Source organism: Pezoporus wallicus, unplaced genomic scaffold, assembly GCF_028554395.1.
Source record: "Pezoporus wallicus isolate ANWC-B61680 ecotype Strahan unplaced genomic scaffold, APGP_CSIRO_Pwel_v1 contig_8819, whole genome shotgun sequence".
NCBI classification, from domain to species: domain Eukaryota; kingdom Metazoa; phylum Chordata; class Aves; order Psittaciformes; family Psittacidae; genus Pezoporus; species Pezoporus wallicus.
In genome coordinates, this window is record NW_026637548.1 from 263886 (window position 1) to 279749 (window position 15864).

At 50.0% G+C, this 15864-nt stretch overlaps 1 protein-coding gene across 7 annotated transcripts in view; it reads left to right on the forward strand.

The window, feature by feature from the left end:
* The window catches only part of TTC28 (tetratricopeptide repeat domain 28), a 122690-nt gene that overhangs the window by 72090 nt on the left and 34736 nt on the right, over nucleotides 1-15864 (forward strand). For 6 of the 7 annotated variants that reach the window (XM_057406176.1, XM_057406177.1, XM_057406179.1 and 3 more), the window contains one exon: nucleotides 12300-12807. In XM_057406176.1, coding sequence (XP_057262159.1) covers nucleotides 12300-12807 — 508 coding nt within the window. Of the gene's footprint in view, nucleotides 1-12299; nucleotides 12808-14356; nucleotides 15634-15864 lie in introns of those variants that run through there. The other variant, XM_057406183.1, reaches the window with a different exon arrangement.

Genomic DNA, 15864 nt, shown 5'->3' on the forward strand with positions numbered 1-15864 from the left:
TAAGGAAATGGTTTGCACTACTGGATACAGTATGTGATGCAGGTGGCAGGATGCTTGGTTTGTCCTTCAGCCTCCCCATATCTCTAGTTTCTGTGGGGCTCTGAGCAGGTTGTTCTTCTCCTTCTCCCTTCCTGTCCATTTTGCCCACATAGTCTTTGGGGTCTGAGGCAGAGGCTGCTGCTGAGTAGGTGTCAATGCAGCATCTCTGCAGTTGGGCCCTGGCTGTCATCAGCTCTTGTCTTCCCTGTGATACAGGTGCTGTCAGTCTGGATTATATTAGGTGTGCCCTGTGTTGCACCTTTTCCAGACTAGCCATGAGCTGTGTCCCTGTCTCAAATGGTCACATAAAATACATTTTGTTTAAAAAGCAGTGAAAAGAATCCTGAAAATGCAATGCTGTGTGAGGTATAGGGGGTGTTCAGAATGGATCCGATTTGCCTTGACCCCTTACCATGCAGCTCTTGGTGTGCTGGGCTCCCTGCCAGGCCAGGGAAGCGTGCTGATGGACTGAAGAGTCTGGGCCAGGAGGGTCCTACTGAAAATTCATTGTAAGGACAGAATCGTAATTTTAGTGCAAGTTACAGATACAGAAGCTATCCCTGGCCCGCTCCAGCGGATCCCCTCTGCTGTGAATGGGAAGATGGCTTGTGGGTTGCATGGCTGGTGAAGGGAGGGGATAGAGGCAGCAGGGCAGGTGTAAATTCATGTGAACACAAGGAGTTCTGGGGAGAGCTGGAAACTGAGGGGGATTACTTTCCTTCTGAGAAGTCATTGGAAAGATTCATTTGAATTAGCTAAGTGCTTTACTGAGGTGTTTTAAGTTAAATATGAAGTAAGCCTTGGAGAAATACATCTTTCAGTAGGTCATGGAAGCCTGTGACAGGGAAGGGACCTGCTGGGCATTTCCATGGTTATTTCAGCAGCTGGAAAACCTCCTGAATCACTCCTGATTTTCCTGTTTGTCCTCCTGCAGAGCAGAAAAGCTGTTACTCACCACTGTTTTTATAGTGCTCTTGGTTGGGGTCCCTGTTCAATCAGGCTGCATGGCTGCTGCTCCTCCGTGGTGTTTCTCGAAGCCACAGATCCCTGTTGTGGGGGGAGGCTGAAGGAGGTGGCAGGAACATCACTGCATGCCCAGAGCCCCTGGGCTGTCCCGGGACACGAGGGCTGCTGCATTCCACTGGCTTTGGGTGCGGATCAGCATTGATCCTCCCGGTCCATCTGGGAGGAATCCAGGGAATGAAGGCTAATTGTGATAGTTCTTAGCTTATGACACATCTGGGCACATAATTAACGGTTATTGACAACAAATGACTGCTCGGTGTAGCAGGAAAGCTGAGCTCCTTGGATTTCCTGTAGGATGTAACCACAGGAAATTAATTTGGCGCTCTCTGATGACATCATCCTGACCACAGAGCTTCCTCTGCACAAAAAGCTGTTTTTGTTGGCCTCCTTTGCAGACATTTTTATAATGCAAATGTTATAAAGTTGCAGTAGTGCTGATGTGAATTCCGCAGGAGGGATTTGGTGTGCGACTGTAATGAAGTAATTGTTTTACCTCTGACTGTAGAGGGGCTGGTGCAGAGGTAGAACGTGCTCCTTTGTGTGGACACTGCCCTCGGAGGCGGTGCCCAGTTTGGAGCCTGCTCAGGCAAATGTTTGCACCAGGGGCTTCTGCTGGATTGTGTTACCATAACCGAGGGGGAAGGTGCGGAGGGTCTGTGCCCCACAGACCTGGCAAAGGGAAGCTGTCAGCTGAGTGGGATTCACACAGGGTGCTCCATGGACTGAAGACTTAAGCTGCTTTTCTCCCCGGTGCAGGGAGTCTGTGCAGCTCCCGTGACAAGTGCTGTGTCTCACTGAGCACAGTCCTGTGTGCAGACAGGTCACCCGCTCTGCACAGCACACCCTGGGGATCTCCACAGCCTGGTCTGTGGTACTTGTGCCCAGAGAGAAAATGGAGCAGAAGCAGCTGGGATTTGGCATCCTCTAGGGTCTCCAAAAGAGACCTTGGAGTATTGACATCTGTGTGGCCTTGGTCTATGCAGACAAGGAAGAGACTCGTTCTTAGCAGGACGCTGTAATGGGCACAGTGAAGTAGCCATCTCCAGTGTCACTCCAATGCTTTCCATCACTGCTGGTTGAAGGGTTGGATTTTTTTACCAGCTGCAGTGGGTGGTCAAGAAATTCAGAGGAGGTAATTCTGAGATTGTTCCTGAAAGAATTAGACTTAAAAGTACCATTGATTCAGGAGAAATCAAAAAGGGCTTTGTCTGTCTTTCTGTGTGTTGTTTGTTTCTTGTGGAGATCTGCAGGTGGTCACTGTGGTCAGTAGGATACCATCCTGAAAAGGGTGGCAACAGAATTGAGGTGTAATAAAAGAGAAGAAGGTAGGCAGGACCATCTAGAAGGACCATTACCTCTCTTCTGATGGAAGTGAGTTTGGCTGCAGTTACAGAGGAAATAGCAGCACAGTTTGGTAGTCTGTCATTTCTCTGTGAAGATTAAGCTGAACAGATTTCAGCGTGGGCTGTCTTGGCCTGCTGCCGGCCCTGGGAATGTACTCGGGTTGAGAATCATGATGAAGTCTATGCTGCTGCTCTTGCAGCGATGTCTCCTGGCCTGGATGAAGTGATGCTGATGTGGATATACCCATCCTTGCCTCTGGTGGCAGGGTGGCCGTGGCTGAACTGCTTCTGTACAGCAATAGGTAGACAGCACAGTTTGGCCATCCCTTCCTGGGTGGATGCCGTGAAGCTCTTGTGACACAAAGCGAGCACGAGGACTGGAGGCCAGCAGCACCGTGGCTCTGTGCGTGTGTGCCTTGGGGAGCTTGTCTTTGCACAGCTCCATTAGCACTAGCTCCAATTAAGACCCACTTAATTTGTGCACATGACTGGGCTGGTGGGGCCTCAAGGTGCAGGCTTATTTTTTCCTTTCGTGTTCAGAGCCAGCAGAATGCTCGATGCAGCATGTCACGTCAGTGCTGTATTTTTGAAGTAATTACTTTGTTTTTAACACCAGGTAACCTTATCTTCTGAAAGCCATCAGGTAACCCACATAGTGTGTGTTGATGCCACATCACAACCCATGATTTAGACAAGGGTAATGCAGTTGATGAGCTATGCCAGTGTGAGAGACTGGAGTCAGAAGTAAATGTGAAAGCTTGCCTGTAATACTAGTCTCCTGTGTCCCCATTCCTCCCCATCTCTAGCTGCTGTGCGAGCAGTACAAGAGAATTCTTGTATTACAGGTTCTGTAAGGTCAGAGCGCCCAGGCAGAGCTAACAGTGGTGATCTCTCAGGGTAGTTTGGAGTGGCCCTTGTTGATGACCTGTGTTCCTTCCAATGCATTTCATTTGGAAAAGTATTAATTGAGAGAGTGTTTTGAATCTCTGAGGACTGACAAGCAGAAAGGGAAAGGAAAGCATATGTCTGGAAGTCCTTGTGTGACAGGGGAAATACCAGAATACAGAAATTCCCATTATAAAGAAAAGCTGTGGGCTTGAGCCCAGGAGACTCCAGAGGCCAGTGAGGTGCTGCCCTGTGTCCTGCAGAGAGAGCATTGCCGTGGAGTGATGCCAAGAGACCTTTGCTGGCAGCAGGGGATGGTCCCGGAGCAGGGGCTTTGGGGATAACCAGCTGCTGTGCGCGTCAGGGGGAGCTGGGCTGTGGAACACGGCCGTGTGATGGGCAGAGCGAGCACCTGGCTGCGGTTGGGATGCAGGCTCTGGAGCTGCCTGAGCACACTTGGGTGCAGCTCAGCTGCAGGTGGTTATTGCAGTTTGCAGTTCTAGTAGTTTCTCCCAGTCCCCCTTAAAGCGTGTCTGAGCCAGCACTACCACACAGCATAAAGCTCCTACATTTTGTAAACTACAGCTACTTACTGTCAGGCCGTGCAAGTCAAAGATCGAATTTCACTTTCCTATTTCCAGAAGGAGATGCAGAAGGAAAGTTAGATCATTCCTTTCCACTGAAGTGTGTAAATTCTGTAAAGCCAAGGTTTTCTGCCCCTTCCTGAAGGGAAGGGGAAATGCTTTCCAGGTGTCCTTCCTGCCGTGCTTTGTCTGTACAAGCCACATCTTCGGTAAACAGCAAAGCTGTAAGTACTTAGCCTTTTGCCTGAACTCCTTGTGTGCCTTGTGGTACTGGGCGAGAGGGTTGCTTTGGTTTGGTTGTTCATGTTCCTGCCAGTCATTTTAGAAATCTGTATTCTGCTGAGTTAGGTAAGGCAAAAGCTGGGCCGCAGTCTGAGTCCGGAGGGGCACAGCTGCCCTGAAGGAGTGGTTCTGCCTTCGTTCTCCCTCAGATGGGATGTGCGGGGCGCTCGGTGTGCGCTGAGCTGGGGTGGTTTCAGCTCTGCTCCTGCTGGAGCAAGGTGTGTGTGCCCCTGGCTGAACTTCGTGATGGTCGGCACAGGAGCCTCCCTGGCTGCCTGCCGCATCCCTGCCTGGCCAGAGCGGTTTCTGTGCTTGGACTCTGTGGGCAGCCACGGCTCCTGCGAGGGGTGGAGGTACAACTGTTGGCACTTTGATTGCGAGGGTCCCTGGCTTGCAGTTGTGCTGCGGGTTTGGCTGGAAGCGTGCATCTGTGCAGCCCTTCTTCTCTGGAGAAGCCATCATAGGGCATGGCGGCGTGGAGTGAGCTCATAAGAACATGTGCAGCTGATTAGCTGTGGGTTGGGTTCCCCTCCTGGCTCCCTTGTCAGGCATCCAGAGTCCTTCCACAGCTGTGTAGACTTCCCCTGTCACTGAGGTGAAGCTGGAGCAGAAGCATCACAGCTTTCCTCAGCGAGTGCCAGTGCCTGACCTCACAGCAGGATGTGAGCTCGGAGCAGCTTCCTCAGTCCCATTGCGAGCGGGGGCCATGCACAGCGTTCTGGGGCACGCAGGGGTCTCGTGTCCCTTAGCGCAGGCACAGATGGCACCCTGGTGTGTGCCAGGCCCCAGGAGACGTGTGTGGCGCGGCAGGAGCTGGTCAGGCTGTGCAGTGAGGTCCTGGGAAAGAGGCCTTCCTGTCTTGGTGCTGGTGACAGGTTCCACGCCTGTGCCGAACGCCCGGACTAGGTTAGTGTACATCCCCGGCCGTGCCCTCGGCTCCGGCTTCATGAGACACAGCTTGACACGGGCCAGAGCCCTGCAGCCTGTCGTTCTGCCCTTGTGGGCTGGCCCCTTACTGCCCCATTCCACTTCCCAGGCACATCCTGAGCTTAACGTGAGTGAAACGTTGTGCACGTGTATGATTTTTCTTAAAATTGGTGGTAGCTTTTAAGAGAATTGGAGAAATGCATGCAGGAAGGTGGAGACTCGTGTGTTAGTGAACATGTGCTTGCATCACCTCATTTATAGTAGGTTCTGATTCCTGTAGCAAGTCTTTGGGAAAATAGAAAGCCAACCCAGACCTTCCGTAGTGTGTAGTGAAACAAGCTCTTGCATGTCTGCCCCTTCTCCCTGAGCAGCATCTTAACTGCTGCCAAGAAACCCCTCCTGTTGACCCTTCTGCTCATGTATCCTTAGTTATTCAGGTGCACAGCAGTGGGCTGGGTGCTGTTTCTGTTGGGTGCAGAATTTAGCTTTGCATGGGTTATGATTTGTAGCAGTGATGCTTTCCCATTGCATCCAAGTGGCTTTCAGGTGGTATGAAATACAATTTCTCATAGAACCAACTCTGTCTCTTTCTCACTGAAAATCCTGCTGTGGTCCTGCCCTGGTCACTTGCTGCCTCTCTGTGCTTCAGTATCAACAGTCCCAGGTGGAGTGCTGTTCCTCAGGTGAATTCATCAGCTGCAGCCTCTCTGCCTGTGGCCCTGGGAAGGGCTGCCCAGTGCCGGGGCTGCTGGCTTGTCCGGACAGGAACAGTCTGGGAATCTCATACCGCAGTTGTTTTGTTATGTTTGCAAACAGTCTGGAAAATGAGGACAGGATATAAATATCTCACAAATGAGAACTGAAATGAGTCTTCAGGCTAAACTAATTTGTCATGCATGAAAACATTGACTAAGATGTCAGAAACAGGCTGTGGAAGCAAAAGTAGGGAAATAGTACTTGCTGCAGTAAGTGACAGGGTTTTGCAGAGATTGAGCAGGGAAGGTGTTTGTTCTCTGCTTCTCTATTTTCTGTCCCTTCTTCTCTCCTGCAGTGAAGCTGCTGCTTCAAAGTAATCCGTTATGTAGCTATCTGCCAGAAGTGGATAAAGCTGCCTGTAGCAACACAAACAGGAAAGACTAAGAGGAGAATATGCCTTATTCCTTATAGCTTTGTCACAGCTGAGTGGGGTTCCAGAAGTAAGGAGCAGGCTGAGGGCTTTGCTAATTGATAATCTGCATTGGTTATTAATGCAGCCGCTGCTAATGGAGGAGCAGGAATGGCAAGTTTAGGCTGTGACCCCTGCTACTGTATGAGACAGCAAATAGCTTTCACTGGAGCTTTTCAAGAGCAGAGACTGGAAACAACATGAGAGCTTTTGTTAAGAGCGTAGTTTCTCTGTTACTGATAGCATGAGAGCATCAAGAGGCTATAGCCTGTTGCGTAAGTCCTGTGCACATGTATCACAGAGACAATGACTGCAGGAGTGTCCTGTTCTTGTTTCAGAGCCCCCAGTATCATCTCGGGAAGGTCAAGCAATGATCCTTTCCCACTGCATTCAGGTGGCTTCCCAGAGGGTGGCTGACGTGTTGGAGGGTCCCACAGGACCCCAGGGGCAGCCAGGAGGCTGAGCTGGAGCGGGGCTCCCAGCTTTCTGAGGAGGCGTTTGCGCATCCTGGTCTTGTCTTCTGCAGTCATCACTGATTTTGTGCTAGGCTTGAGTGGGATCTGATCTATAGAACTGAAGCCTCAATTCTGGCCACTTGCAAGGAGGAGCTGGCTGAGCAGATCGGGCAGTGCAGGACCGCTGAATCCCTCTGCAGAGACTGCTGAGGAAGGGTGTGCAGCAGCTAGTGTGGAGTTAGGTGAGCCTGGGGCAGATGGGTTTTCCAGACTTCCTAACAGGACAGAAGCCTTACTTTTGCTGCCGCTGCCCTTAAAGCCTAAGGTTCTGCAGGTGTTGTGGTTTCAGCTTAATGAGAACTTGTGGGAGATCTGTCTCAGTCTGCAGAATGTCTTCCTGGATGCTTTTTGCAGCATTGTTCAATTCACCAAAGTTCAGTCTTTGTCTGCTCCAGATGTTTGGCTCTGTTGGGTGTACAGTGTTACAGACATGCACTTGCCAGTTCATGCTGCTCCCATGTAGACTTACACTTAAAACAGCACGTCTTTGAGGGGCCTCTGATTAACCCCTGGGACTCAGCAGCCTGACCTGTGATGCAGGTATATGTTGAAACCCTTGTTAGAAAGCATGCTTCTACCCCTTGCCTCACTGGTTTCAACCTCTGGTTCCAGATGGTAGCCTTGCTTCATGAGGGGTCCAGGGCAAGCTCCCCAGGCCCGGGGGAAGGTTTGCTTTCTTGGAGAAAGGCTGAACTGCTGGGAGAACCCTTGCCACAAGAGGTCATTTGAGGACTCTGGGTCTTGTGGGGCACTATGGCTGCGTTACATCTTAGCCTGAGTTACCTCTGTCTGAGAGGGTGAGTTTGGCGATGTGAGCAACCATAGTGCTTGAGCATTGAGTATAGCTGCATTTGCATAAGGCCCCATGGATCCTTTGCCTTTCTCCTGTCTTTAGCAGCTCTTTTGGACAAAGTCAGCCTGACTGGATTCATACAGGTTTGTCCAGTTCAAATGTGATAGGATTAAGCAGAACAAAGGGAAGTCTGGCCAGTGCAGGAAATTTGGGAACGCACTAAAAAGGCCATATGTTTTGTTTTGTTTGGACTTGTGACTCAAAAGGGAAATGTAATACTTCCTGAGGATCTCCTTTAAATGTCCCCACTTGACCTCCACAGCACACGGGTTTTAGCTGAAGGAAACACAGTCTTCTGGTTTTACTTACCTCTCACGGTGTCTGCAGGGCCCAGACTCTGCTGAGGCCTGTACCTGATCACAGCAGAACAAATGAGGCAGAAAACATGTCAGGGCTGCAAGTCAGGGAGCAGCTCTTTGGGTTTCAGCAGGCCTGCCTCAGCCAGGGCCTCCCCTATGGAGTTTCCAGTGAAAGTGGTACCCAGCTTTGTTAGGAGCAGGAGCAGCGCTGGGGTTGGCACAGGGCAGCACCCACTGCAGGAGTTCAGAGATTGCTCTGCCTGCACAAAGAGCTGCTCCAGGTCCTGTGAGATCCAAGTTTGGAACATGGTGGCTGCCTCTTCCGGGACTGACTTTGACTAGGGCATGAGTCACACCTCAGCGTCCCATCTCAGAGAAGCTTGTGGTTTTAAATGAGGGCTTCTTTTCTTACATCACCCCTAAAACTGTCAAGTCAGCCATCCGCCCTAAAGTGATTTCACACAGGAGCCTTTTAGACATGTCCAGAAAGCTACTAAATTCTGTCTACTTGGAACCAAGATATGTGAGTGCTGGCTGATGCTTATACTCAATGTTGAGGTCTACTTTGTAGTGTTTCTGGTCTCATGCACTGCACTGTTATGCTGCTGTCCTGCCTATGTGCACAGCAGTGGACTAGCCCATACCTATAATACAAACAGAGCTTATGCATGCAAAGAAGTTAAGTGCTTATAGTGTTGCATTAACTGTAAGGTAACCTCTGTTACTTCTACACAGAACAGTTACACTCATGTAAGATACGGTGGGATTTGGTGAAGGCAGAACTCATCCTGTGATGCTTTCAGATTTAGGTATTCCTTTGTGTGTTTAGAACCAATCTCCTGAAGCTGCCTTCTCCTCACCACCCCCAGAATACACTCAGTGAACCAGGAAACGTTTGCTTACATGCAAGAGCAAGCACATGCCTGTGAGGAGGTGCTGCTTCTTGAAGAGAGCATGCTGCTGCCTGACCACAGATGGTACCAATGCACATCGCTGATCTTCTGGAGACGGCCCCACCACATCCTGTAGGATCAGGCACTGCTGCTACTCTGTGCCTGGAGGGAGAAGGGAAGTGGAGAGGAACAAGCATGAAAGAGCATGCTGCAGTGGGCTTTTGAGTTTCACAAATGCTTAGTCCATGCCTGTTATTCCCCTGCCTTGGTTGTAAAAGCTTGGTCTCTGATGAGTCTTAATGTCTGTGTAAGACTGCCTTACAGTAAGGTACCAGGCACAGCGTTCTCCCCTTGCCCATTTTAGAGCTGTTATAAAGTGTTCTTGTTTAAGGAGGCTGTGCAATTAGTTAAAGAATTGTTTAAATATAATATAATTAGGAAATTGCCATTCTCTTGCGAGAGTGAAATATCTAAGAAACACATCTCTCCCAGTCACCAGGTCCCTATTAGTTGTCGTTCTGTGATGTACATCTGCTTAACATCACCCTTATTCAGCTGAAAAACTGAAGCTGTCTGTTGTTCCCAAGAAAAAGAGAGCAATTAGAAACCTTTTTCAGACCTCCCTTCTGTGCCTCAGCTCAGTGTCAGAAGAATATGCTTTTTATTAAAGTGATAAATTGCGTAATTGAAGGTGTGAGCAACCCCCACTGTTAAGACTTGTATTTGTCAGATATATAAAGCATTGATTTTCTTTGTGTGTGGGTGCAAAGCCTGCTGGTATGAAGCTGTAGTCTCCCATCACCCTGCTACCAAGCAGGGGTTTGTGCTAGCACAGCTGGAGTGTTCCAGTCATGTCAACCTTCACTCTCACTGCAGAATTTAGACTATTTGGTGGGTACATCTGGGAATAGCCCTACCTGCTGGCCCAGTGTGTGAGCTGCTTGGAGCTCCCAGTAGATCCTGTTATGGGGAGGATTTTATTAAGTCCACAGTGAAGAATTTATCTCTGGAATCCTATTACTACCCCCCTGAAGTGAGTCATTGGTGTCTCCCAACAGATGTAACCACCACATTGTTCCTAAACACTGCTTTAATGTCAAGCTCCACAGTTGTCCCTCTGATTGCCCCCATGAGCACCTGATCCCCACCGAGCTGGAGAAGAGATGCTGCATGCACCTGAGGTGCTTGCTGTTGGCCAGACACCTCCCAGGCCCAAGAAACCTCTTGACCATGTGGCAGCGTGTCAGTAGCTGAGTCCCCATCTTTCACCGTGTCACTGAGGAGCTGCTGCTCCCGTCACTGGTCTGTGTTAATTTACAGCAGCAGAAGGAAGTTGCTTGTTGCCGGTTACGGCGTGTCCTGGCAGTGTGCAGTCGGCACTGCGCCGCAGCTGCCCGGCCCACGCGTGGTGCTGCAGAGCGGTTCCTGCTCTGGCACTGCTGCTCTGCCAGCGTCCCTTGTGCCGGATGAGGTGCGTCTGCAGCGCTGAGTGAAAAGAATTAAGACCTTTAGAACTGTGGCAGTTCTTCCATTATAATTAAGCTGCCTGAAAGGAGGCCTCAGGGAGAACAAATGCAGCTTGGCTATTGACAAAGCTTCTTATAACTTCTCTATTTCATGACCTGTAAGTTGTGTTTAATAGCTAATCTGTCACCTCGGGTTCTTGTGTCAGAAAAGGTGGTTTCCCTGTTAATTTGAATCAGCACAACATGTTTACAGTTCCTTGGTGTGGCAATGCTGCTCTGTTAATGCTGCTGCCTCTTGCTCTGGCCAATAGATCTTCCTGCCTTAGCATGACTTCCAGTTGTGGTTTAAGTAGAAATGATCTTGAGGAAGGTTTTTTCTGCCACTGTTTTGAAAGTCACCAGAGGCTTGTTTCTTCAGAGACACAATTTCAATAGCAAAGTGTGGTTCCAGCTGTGAGACACTGAGCTTCTTAACCAAACAGCACCAGTGTTGGGTGTGCTGGGGGGCCATCCAAGTCATAGCAGGGGGGAGAAGGGTGAGGCTGCCTCTTCACTGATAGCACAGGGTTATGCTGTTTCAAATAGCAAGGACAAGTGTCCTGAGATGCCCTGTCACCAACTCGGGTGGAAGGGAGGACTGGATCTTTCCTGAGCAGGGTGCTAGGGAAACGAGAGATGGATCTCTGTGCAATCACTCACCCTGACTGCTCCTTCCTGGAGGTCTGGGGATGGCTGTTCTGGAATTGGGTCACAGCAGCAGCTGGGCAGCAAAGAAAATGCACACTCAGGGACCACAGAGGACTTGGGTCAGGGCCTTGGCGGGAGCAGCAGTGCTGAGGCAGCACATGTGCATCAGGCAGAAGGAGCACATCCCTGCCCTGGCTCCTTGCCCTGCTCTCTGGCTGCGTCTGCTCTGGCCCTGCCACGGGGAAGCAAGAGCTGTGTCCTGGCAGATAGAGCCGGCAAAGGAAGCTGCTTCTCAGTTTTTCCTGTTAAATTACAGCTGCTTTTCAGTGGTAAGAACTCAGTTTTCAAATAGCTGCATTTATTTAAGATGTCCCATGGGGGCAGATGCTCCAGCTGCTGGAACACGGTTGTCTTCGCTGCAGTCCCAGGGTTGTTTGGGAGTCAGTAACAATGTTGTGTTAGAAGAGCCCTGGTGCTACACAGTGAGGACTGTGGTCTTCAGAGCCATGGGGTGGTTGGCAAAGCAGAAGTACGTGAAGATGCTGGTGAATGCACACTGGCCTGCTGATGTTATAGGGTAAGCAGCAGAGTCATCTCCTGTCTTCAGGCCGATGTTGGCTGCAAGCGTGCAGGCTCTCCAGCAGCAGGTATTCAATGGGTGTTTGTGCTGGAAAGAAAAGGCTGCAGAGTCCTTACAGAGGCCCAGCCTGTAACATCCTTATGTCAGGTTAAACTTTCTGCTCCTGGTCTCTGGCAGTGCCTTGGCAGCAGCCTGCAGGGTCTCAGGATGTAAGCTTACTGGGTGGAGGATGGAAGAGGGCCTTAGTTTGCAATGTACTCTGCGGGCGAGTATTGTCATTTGCCTTTTTACGCAGAGCTGCCGTACACGGGGTCGTTTTCTCTGTTGGCAGGACTTGGTGTAGATTTTAAAGATGTTAAAGGTCCTGGGAGGTGATGTGAGGTGTGGCTGCCTTCAGGGGAGGCTCTGCTCTGTGAGACAGCTCAGGTTGGTCCTGGAGCAGTTTCCTGCAGCGATGGCCCTCTGTTTCCTCAGTGGTCTCTGCACTTCTTCAGGGCTGTCCTTCCCCTCTACCATGCACACTGTACGCTTCAGAGAAAGAGCTGATCGTTGCCCTGTCTTCCTCAGTCAACCCTGTTCCTCCTGCCCCTGCCTCAGCTGCTCTGAGGGGTGTAGAAGAGCTCGGAGAGCAGGTTTTCTAGCTGGTAGTCACATTCTTTCTCCAGAATGGCCTTTTGTGGCTTGGATTTCTAGACTGGGGCCATCTGATTTGTTTCCATGAATACTTGACTGACTTCTGTCTCTTATCCCTGCAGGCAGCATCCTCAGCACTGAGCAGTCTGGGCCATGTGTACACAGCCATTGGGGACTACCCAAACGCGCTGGCAAGCCACAAGCAGTGTGTCCTCCTTGCAAAGCAGTCCAAAGATGAGGTCTCCGAGGCGCGGGAGCTGGGCAACATGGGAGCAGTGTACATTGCAATGGGGGATTTCGAGAATGCGGTGCAGTGCCATGAACAGCACCTGAAGATCGCCAAGGAGCTGGGGAACAAGCGAGAGGAAGCTCGAGCCTACAGCAACCTGGGCAGTGCTTACCACTACCGGAGAAACTTCGACAAGGCTATGTCCTACCACAACTACGTGCTGGAGTTGGCCCAGGAGCTGGCTGAGAAGGCCATTGAGATGCGAGCTTACGCTGGCTTGGGCCATGCAGCTAGATGCATGCAGGACCTGGAGAGGGCTAAGCAGTACCATGAAGAACAGCTGCACATCGCTGAGAGCCTGCAGGACCGAGCTGCTGAAGGCAGAGCCTCCTCCAATCTAGGTAAGGCCCTGATACGGAGCAGAATTTGTCAGGGAACGCAGTGACCGTCAGAGCTGCTTCCAGGGCGCAGGAGGTTTCCTGTGAGCTGTCTTCTCAGTTGCCCACTTTCACCAGCCTGTCTTCATTAGTTGAGCAGGCACTTGGCAGATTGTGTGCTGATGTAGTGTATCACAAGTCCGTTCCTGCTGCTTCTTCACAGCACCAGGTGTGGAAGCCTCCAAAGAATCGTTTCCATCTCTGCCATAGGATGTGGTGTTTGTGCTGCTGACGTTCCAGATGCCCTTGGGGATGTGTTCTCAGCTGGCTGGGAGTGGCAGAACAGGGCTGGTGTCTGTATAACAAAATGTGTGTTTGCTGGCAGCCCCTCAATCTCTTTCAGGCTGCCCCATGCTGCAAATTTAGCTGCTGGCAGTTGGTGCTTGGTTCATTTGTATGTGCTAATTGTATTCCGATGTTATCAACAGCAGGTAATTGAAAAGAGCTTGATGAATTACTTAATTTCTCTTAATAGCTGAGTCTTCAAGAGCTGAATGAAGAAGATAAGGTGAACTGGAGAACACAGAACAGACCTAGCTTTCTAATTAGTGTTTTGAATCTTCTCCTTTACAGGAACTGAGGCAAATGTGTGAGGCAAAATGAAGCAAAAGTGCTTGTGGCTGCTTAGCTAGAGAGCAGTGAGCACTGACTCTTTTAGCAACAGGCATCCAACAGACAAGGGCTGGGGGATGAAGCCTTACACCTGGATTCCTCTAGTGTTTATGGAAGGGCTTTTGCAGAGAGCAGCAGCAGATGCATCCAGCAAAACACAAACCACATCCCCTATCTCTGGTGCCATCATAGGGCTGGTCTTGGGGAGAAGCAGCATGAGGGACCCAGTGGTCTGTGATGGGGATAGAGGGACCCGCATGGAGGGGCAGGATCTTGGGTTATCCAGGCAGGGAGCAGGGTGAGGTGTGAACCGTGTGTCCTTGGTGGGGAGATGGAGGTGTTGTGCTTGGCTGTGCTGGGGGAGCACACCTGGCTTCCCAGCTCATGGTCAGCTCGAGGGAAAGCTCCTCTTGCTGTGAAGCTTCACATAATGTGATGGGTTCCAGTGGAAGCTGACCAGAGGGTGTGCAGGCTCTTCTGGTGGCATGACTGTGTTCAGCCATGAGCACCTGTGAGATGGGGGTGGATGTGCTCTGAGCAACACTGGTGAACCTGCAGAGATCAGATCCACATTCATTTGCCTTCTTTCTGAAGCACTTGCTGCTCTCTAGAGAATTGCCCCAGTTCTCTCTAAGCAAATCCAGGAAACAGAGGAGAAGCAGTCTAGGGAAAAGGGGAAATGGAAGCTGTCACTCGGTTTTTAATTCCCTGCATCAGTGTGGTGATGAGCCATCTTGGGGTTTCCCTGTCATCTCCTCCTGGTTTTGTGAGCCCTTTGCTGCTGGGCAGACCACAGCAATCCTGTTCTGTTCTGTAGTATTTCTTCCAGTTGCCTCTGTGTTCAGTGGAGTCTGTCTCTGGGCTACTGAGCATCATAAAAAAACCCCAACAAACTGGTAACTGGTACAGAAACATTGAGAGGAGATGGGCTTAGCAGTTCACTGCAAGTGCTGATACTGTAGTTGCTTTGCCTCACCCCAGAATGAAAAAGCACTGTTGCTAAAGGAACCAACTGCTGTTGCTTCTCACCCTTCACGGGAACCGCTTGCAGCTTAAATTCTCTCACCATTTTGCTGGCTCAAAATCAGTCAAGTTAGAACTAGAAAATTCAACTTAATATCATTATTAATCTTAGAGCAGCTTTGGATTTAATGATGCATTCAGCATGTAAGTCCAGAAATTTTTGGGAAAAAAAAAAAAAAGAGGGAGTGGGGGGACAGGGAGTTTTGATGCAGCAAAGAATGTTGTTCTTGTGCTGGATTTAAGCCTAAATCTAACTCTCAGTTGGTATGCTGACTCAGCCACTTTGCACTTCATATTTAAATAGTTTTCCTAGCTTCTGAGTGCAGGATCTCACGTTTCAGCCGTTATTTGGCTGTATTTTTGTCTTCTCTGTCAGGGTTAAGTTATACTGGAAAAAGAGAACATACAGTTCTTGTTGAGAAAGTCTATTACTGTTGTTTAAAATGCATTCAGTACCAATTAAAAAGCCAAGTCTTAATTGTCTCTTTCATCTAATCCACATGCAAAACAAAACCTCATCAAAATAACCATGCTGACAGGCAAAAAAAAAAATGTATATGAGTGTGTTTCTATGCCAGAATGCTGGAGTTGGCCTCTGCTGAAGTGACAGACATTTTCTGTTTGCATTTCATGGATTTAGATGGAGAGCTCTCTTAAGTGTGTTGTCTAATGCTGAGCAAGACACACACAGAATGTGACACAGCCCAGCTGCTGTAGCGCTCTGCAGGGAGACATTATGCGCTCCAGGACTCGGTAAGCAGAAGGTAATGGACTGAGGACAAGTCACAGCATACCAAGCCCTCCACAACAAGGCGATGTTGTGGAGTTTAACCAGAAGTCTCAGACTGTCAACCTTTGCAAAGCATATGGTGGTTCCAGATGCCCAGGCTCCATGCAGGGAGCTGGCTGTCAGCCTCTGCGGCTCTTCAGGGTCCTCACTGCGATGGAGAGAGGACACTTTAGTTGATTAATAACACAGTTTAAAGTCCCCCTTGGTGCTTAGCATCTCTTTGCAGTTACAAGAGAACTTTTCTCCCTGTGTTCACGTGCTTGTCATCTTGTCCAAAGGAGCCAGGTATTTTCTCTTGAGGCATTTTTGCAGTTGGGGTCAAAAAGTGGTGGTTGCATTTGGCCACCTGCTCCCTGACGCTGAAGGTGAGTGACCGCCTCGGGTCCCTTTGCCCCTGCTCTGACTGCACCCAGTCACAGTGCAGCATGCATGGGTACTGTCAGCATCAGCACGGAGGCTGGATGTGCTTTTCCCACCATGTGTGAGCTTCAGAACCTCTTCTGCTCCGTGTCAGCTTTCAGCGTGTTCTGAAGGAGCAGGTCAGTGGAGAGCAATGTTAGCTCAGTCTAAGCTGGAAGCCGTGATGCATCCACCAT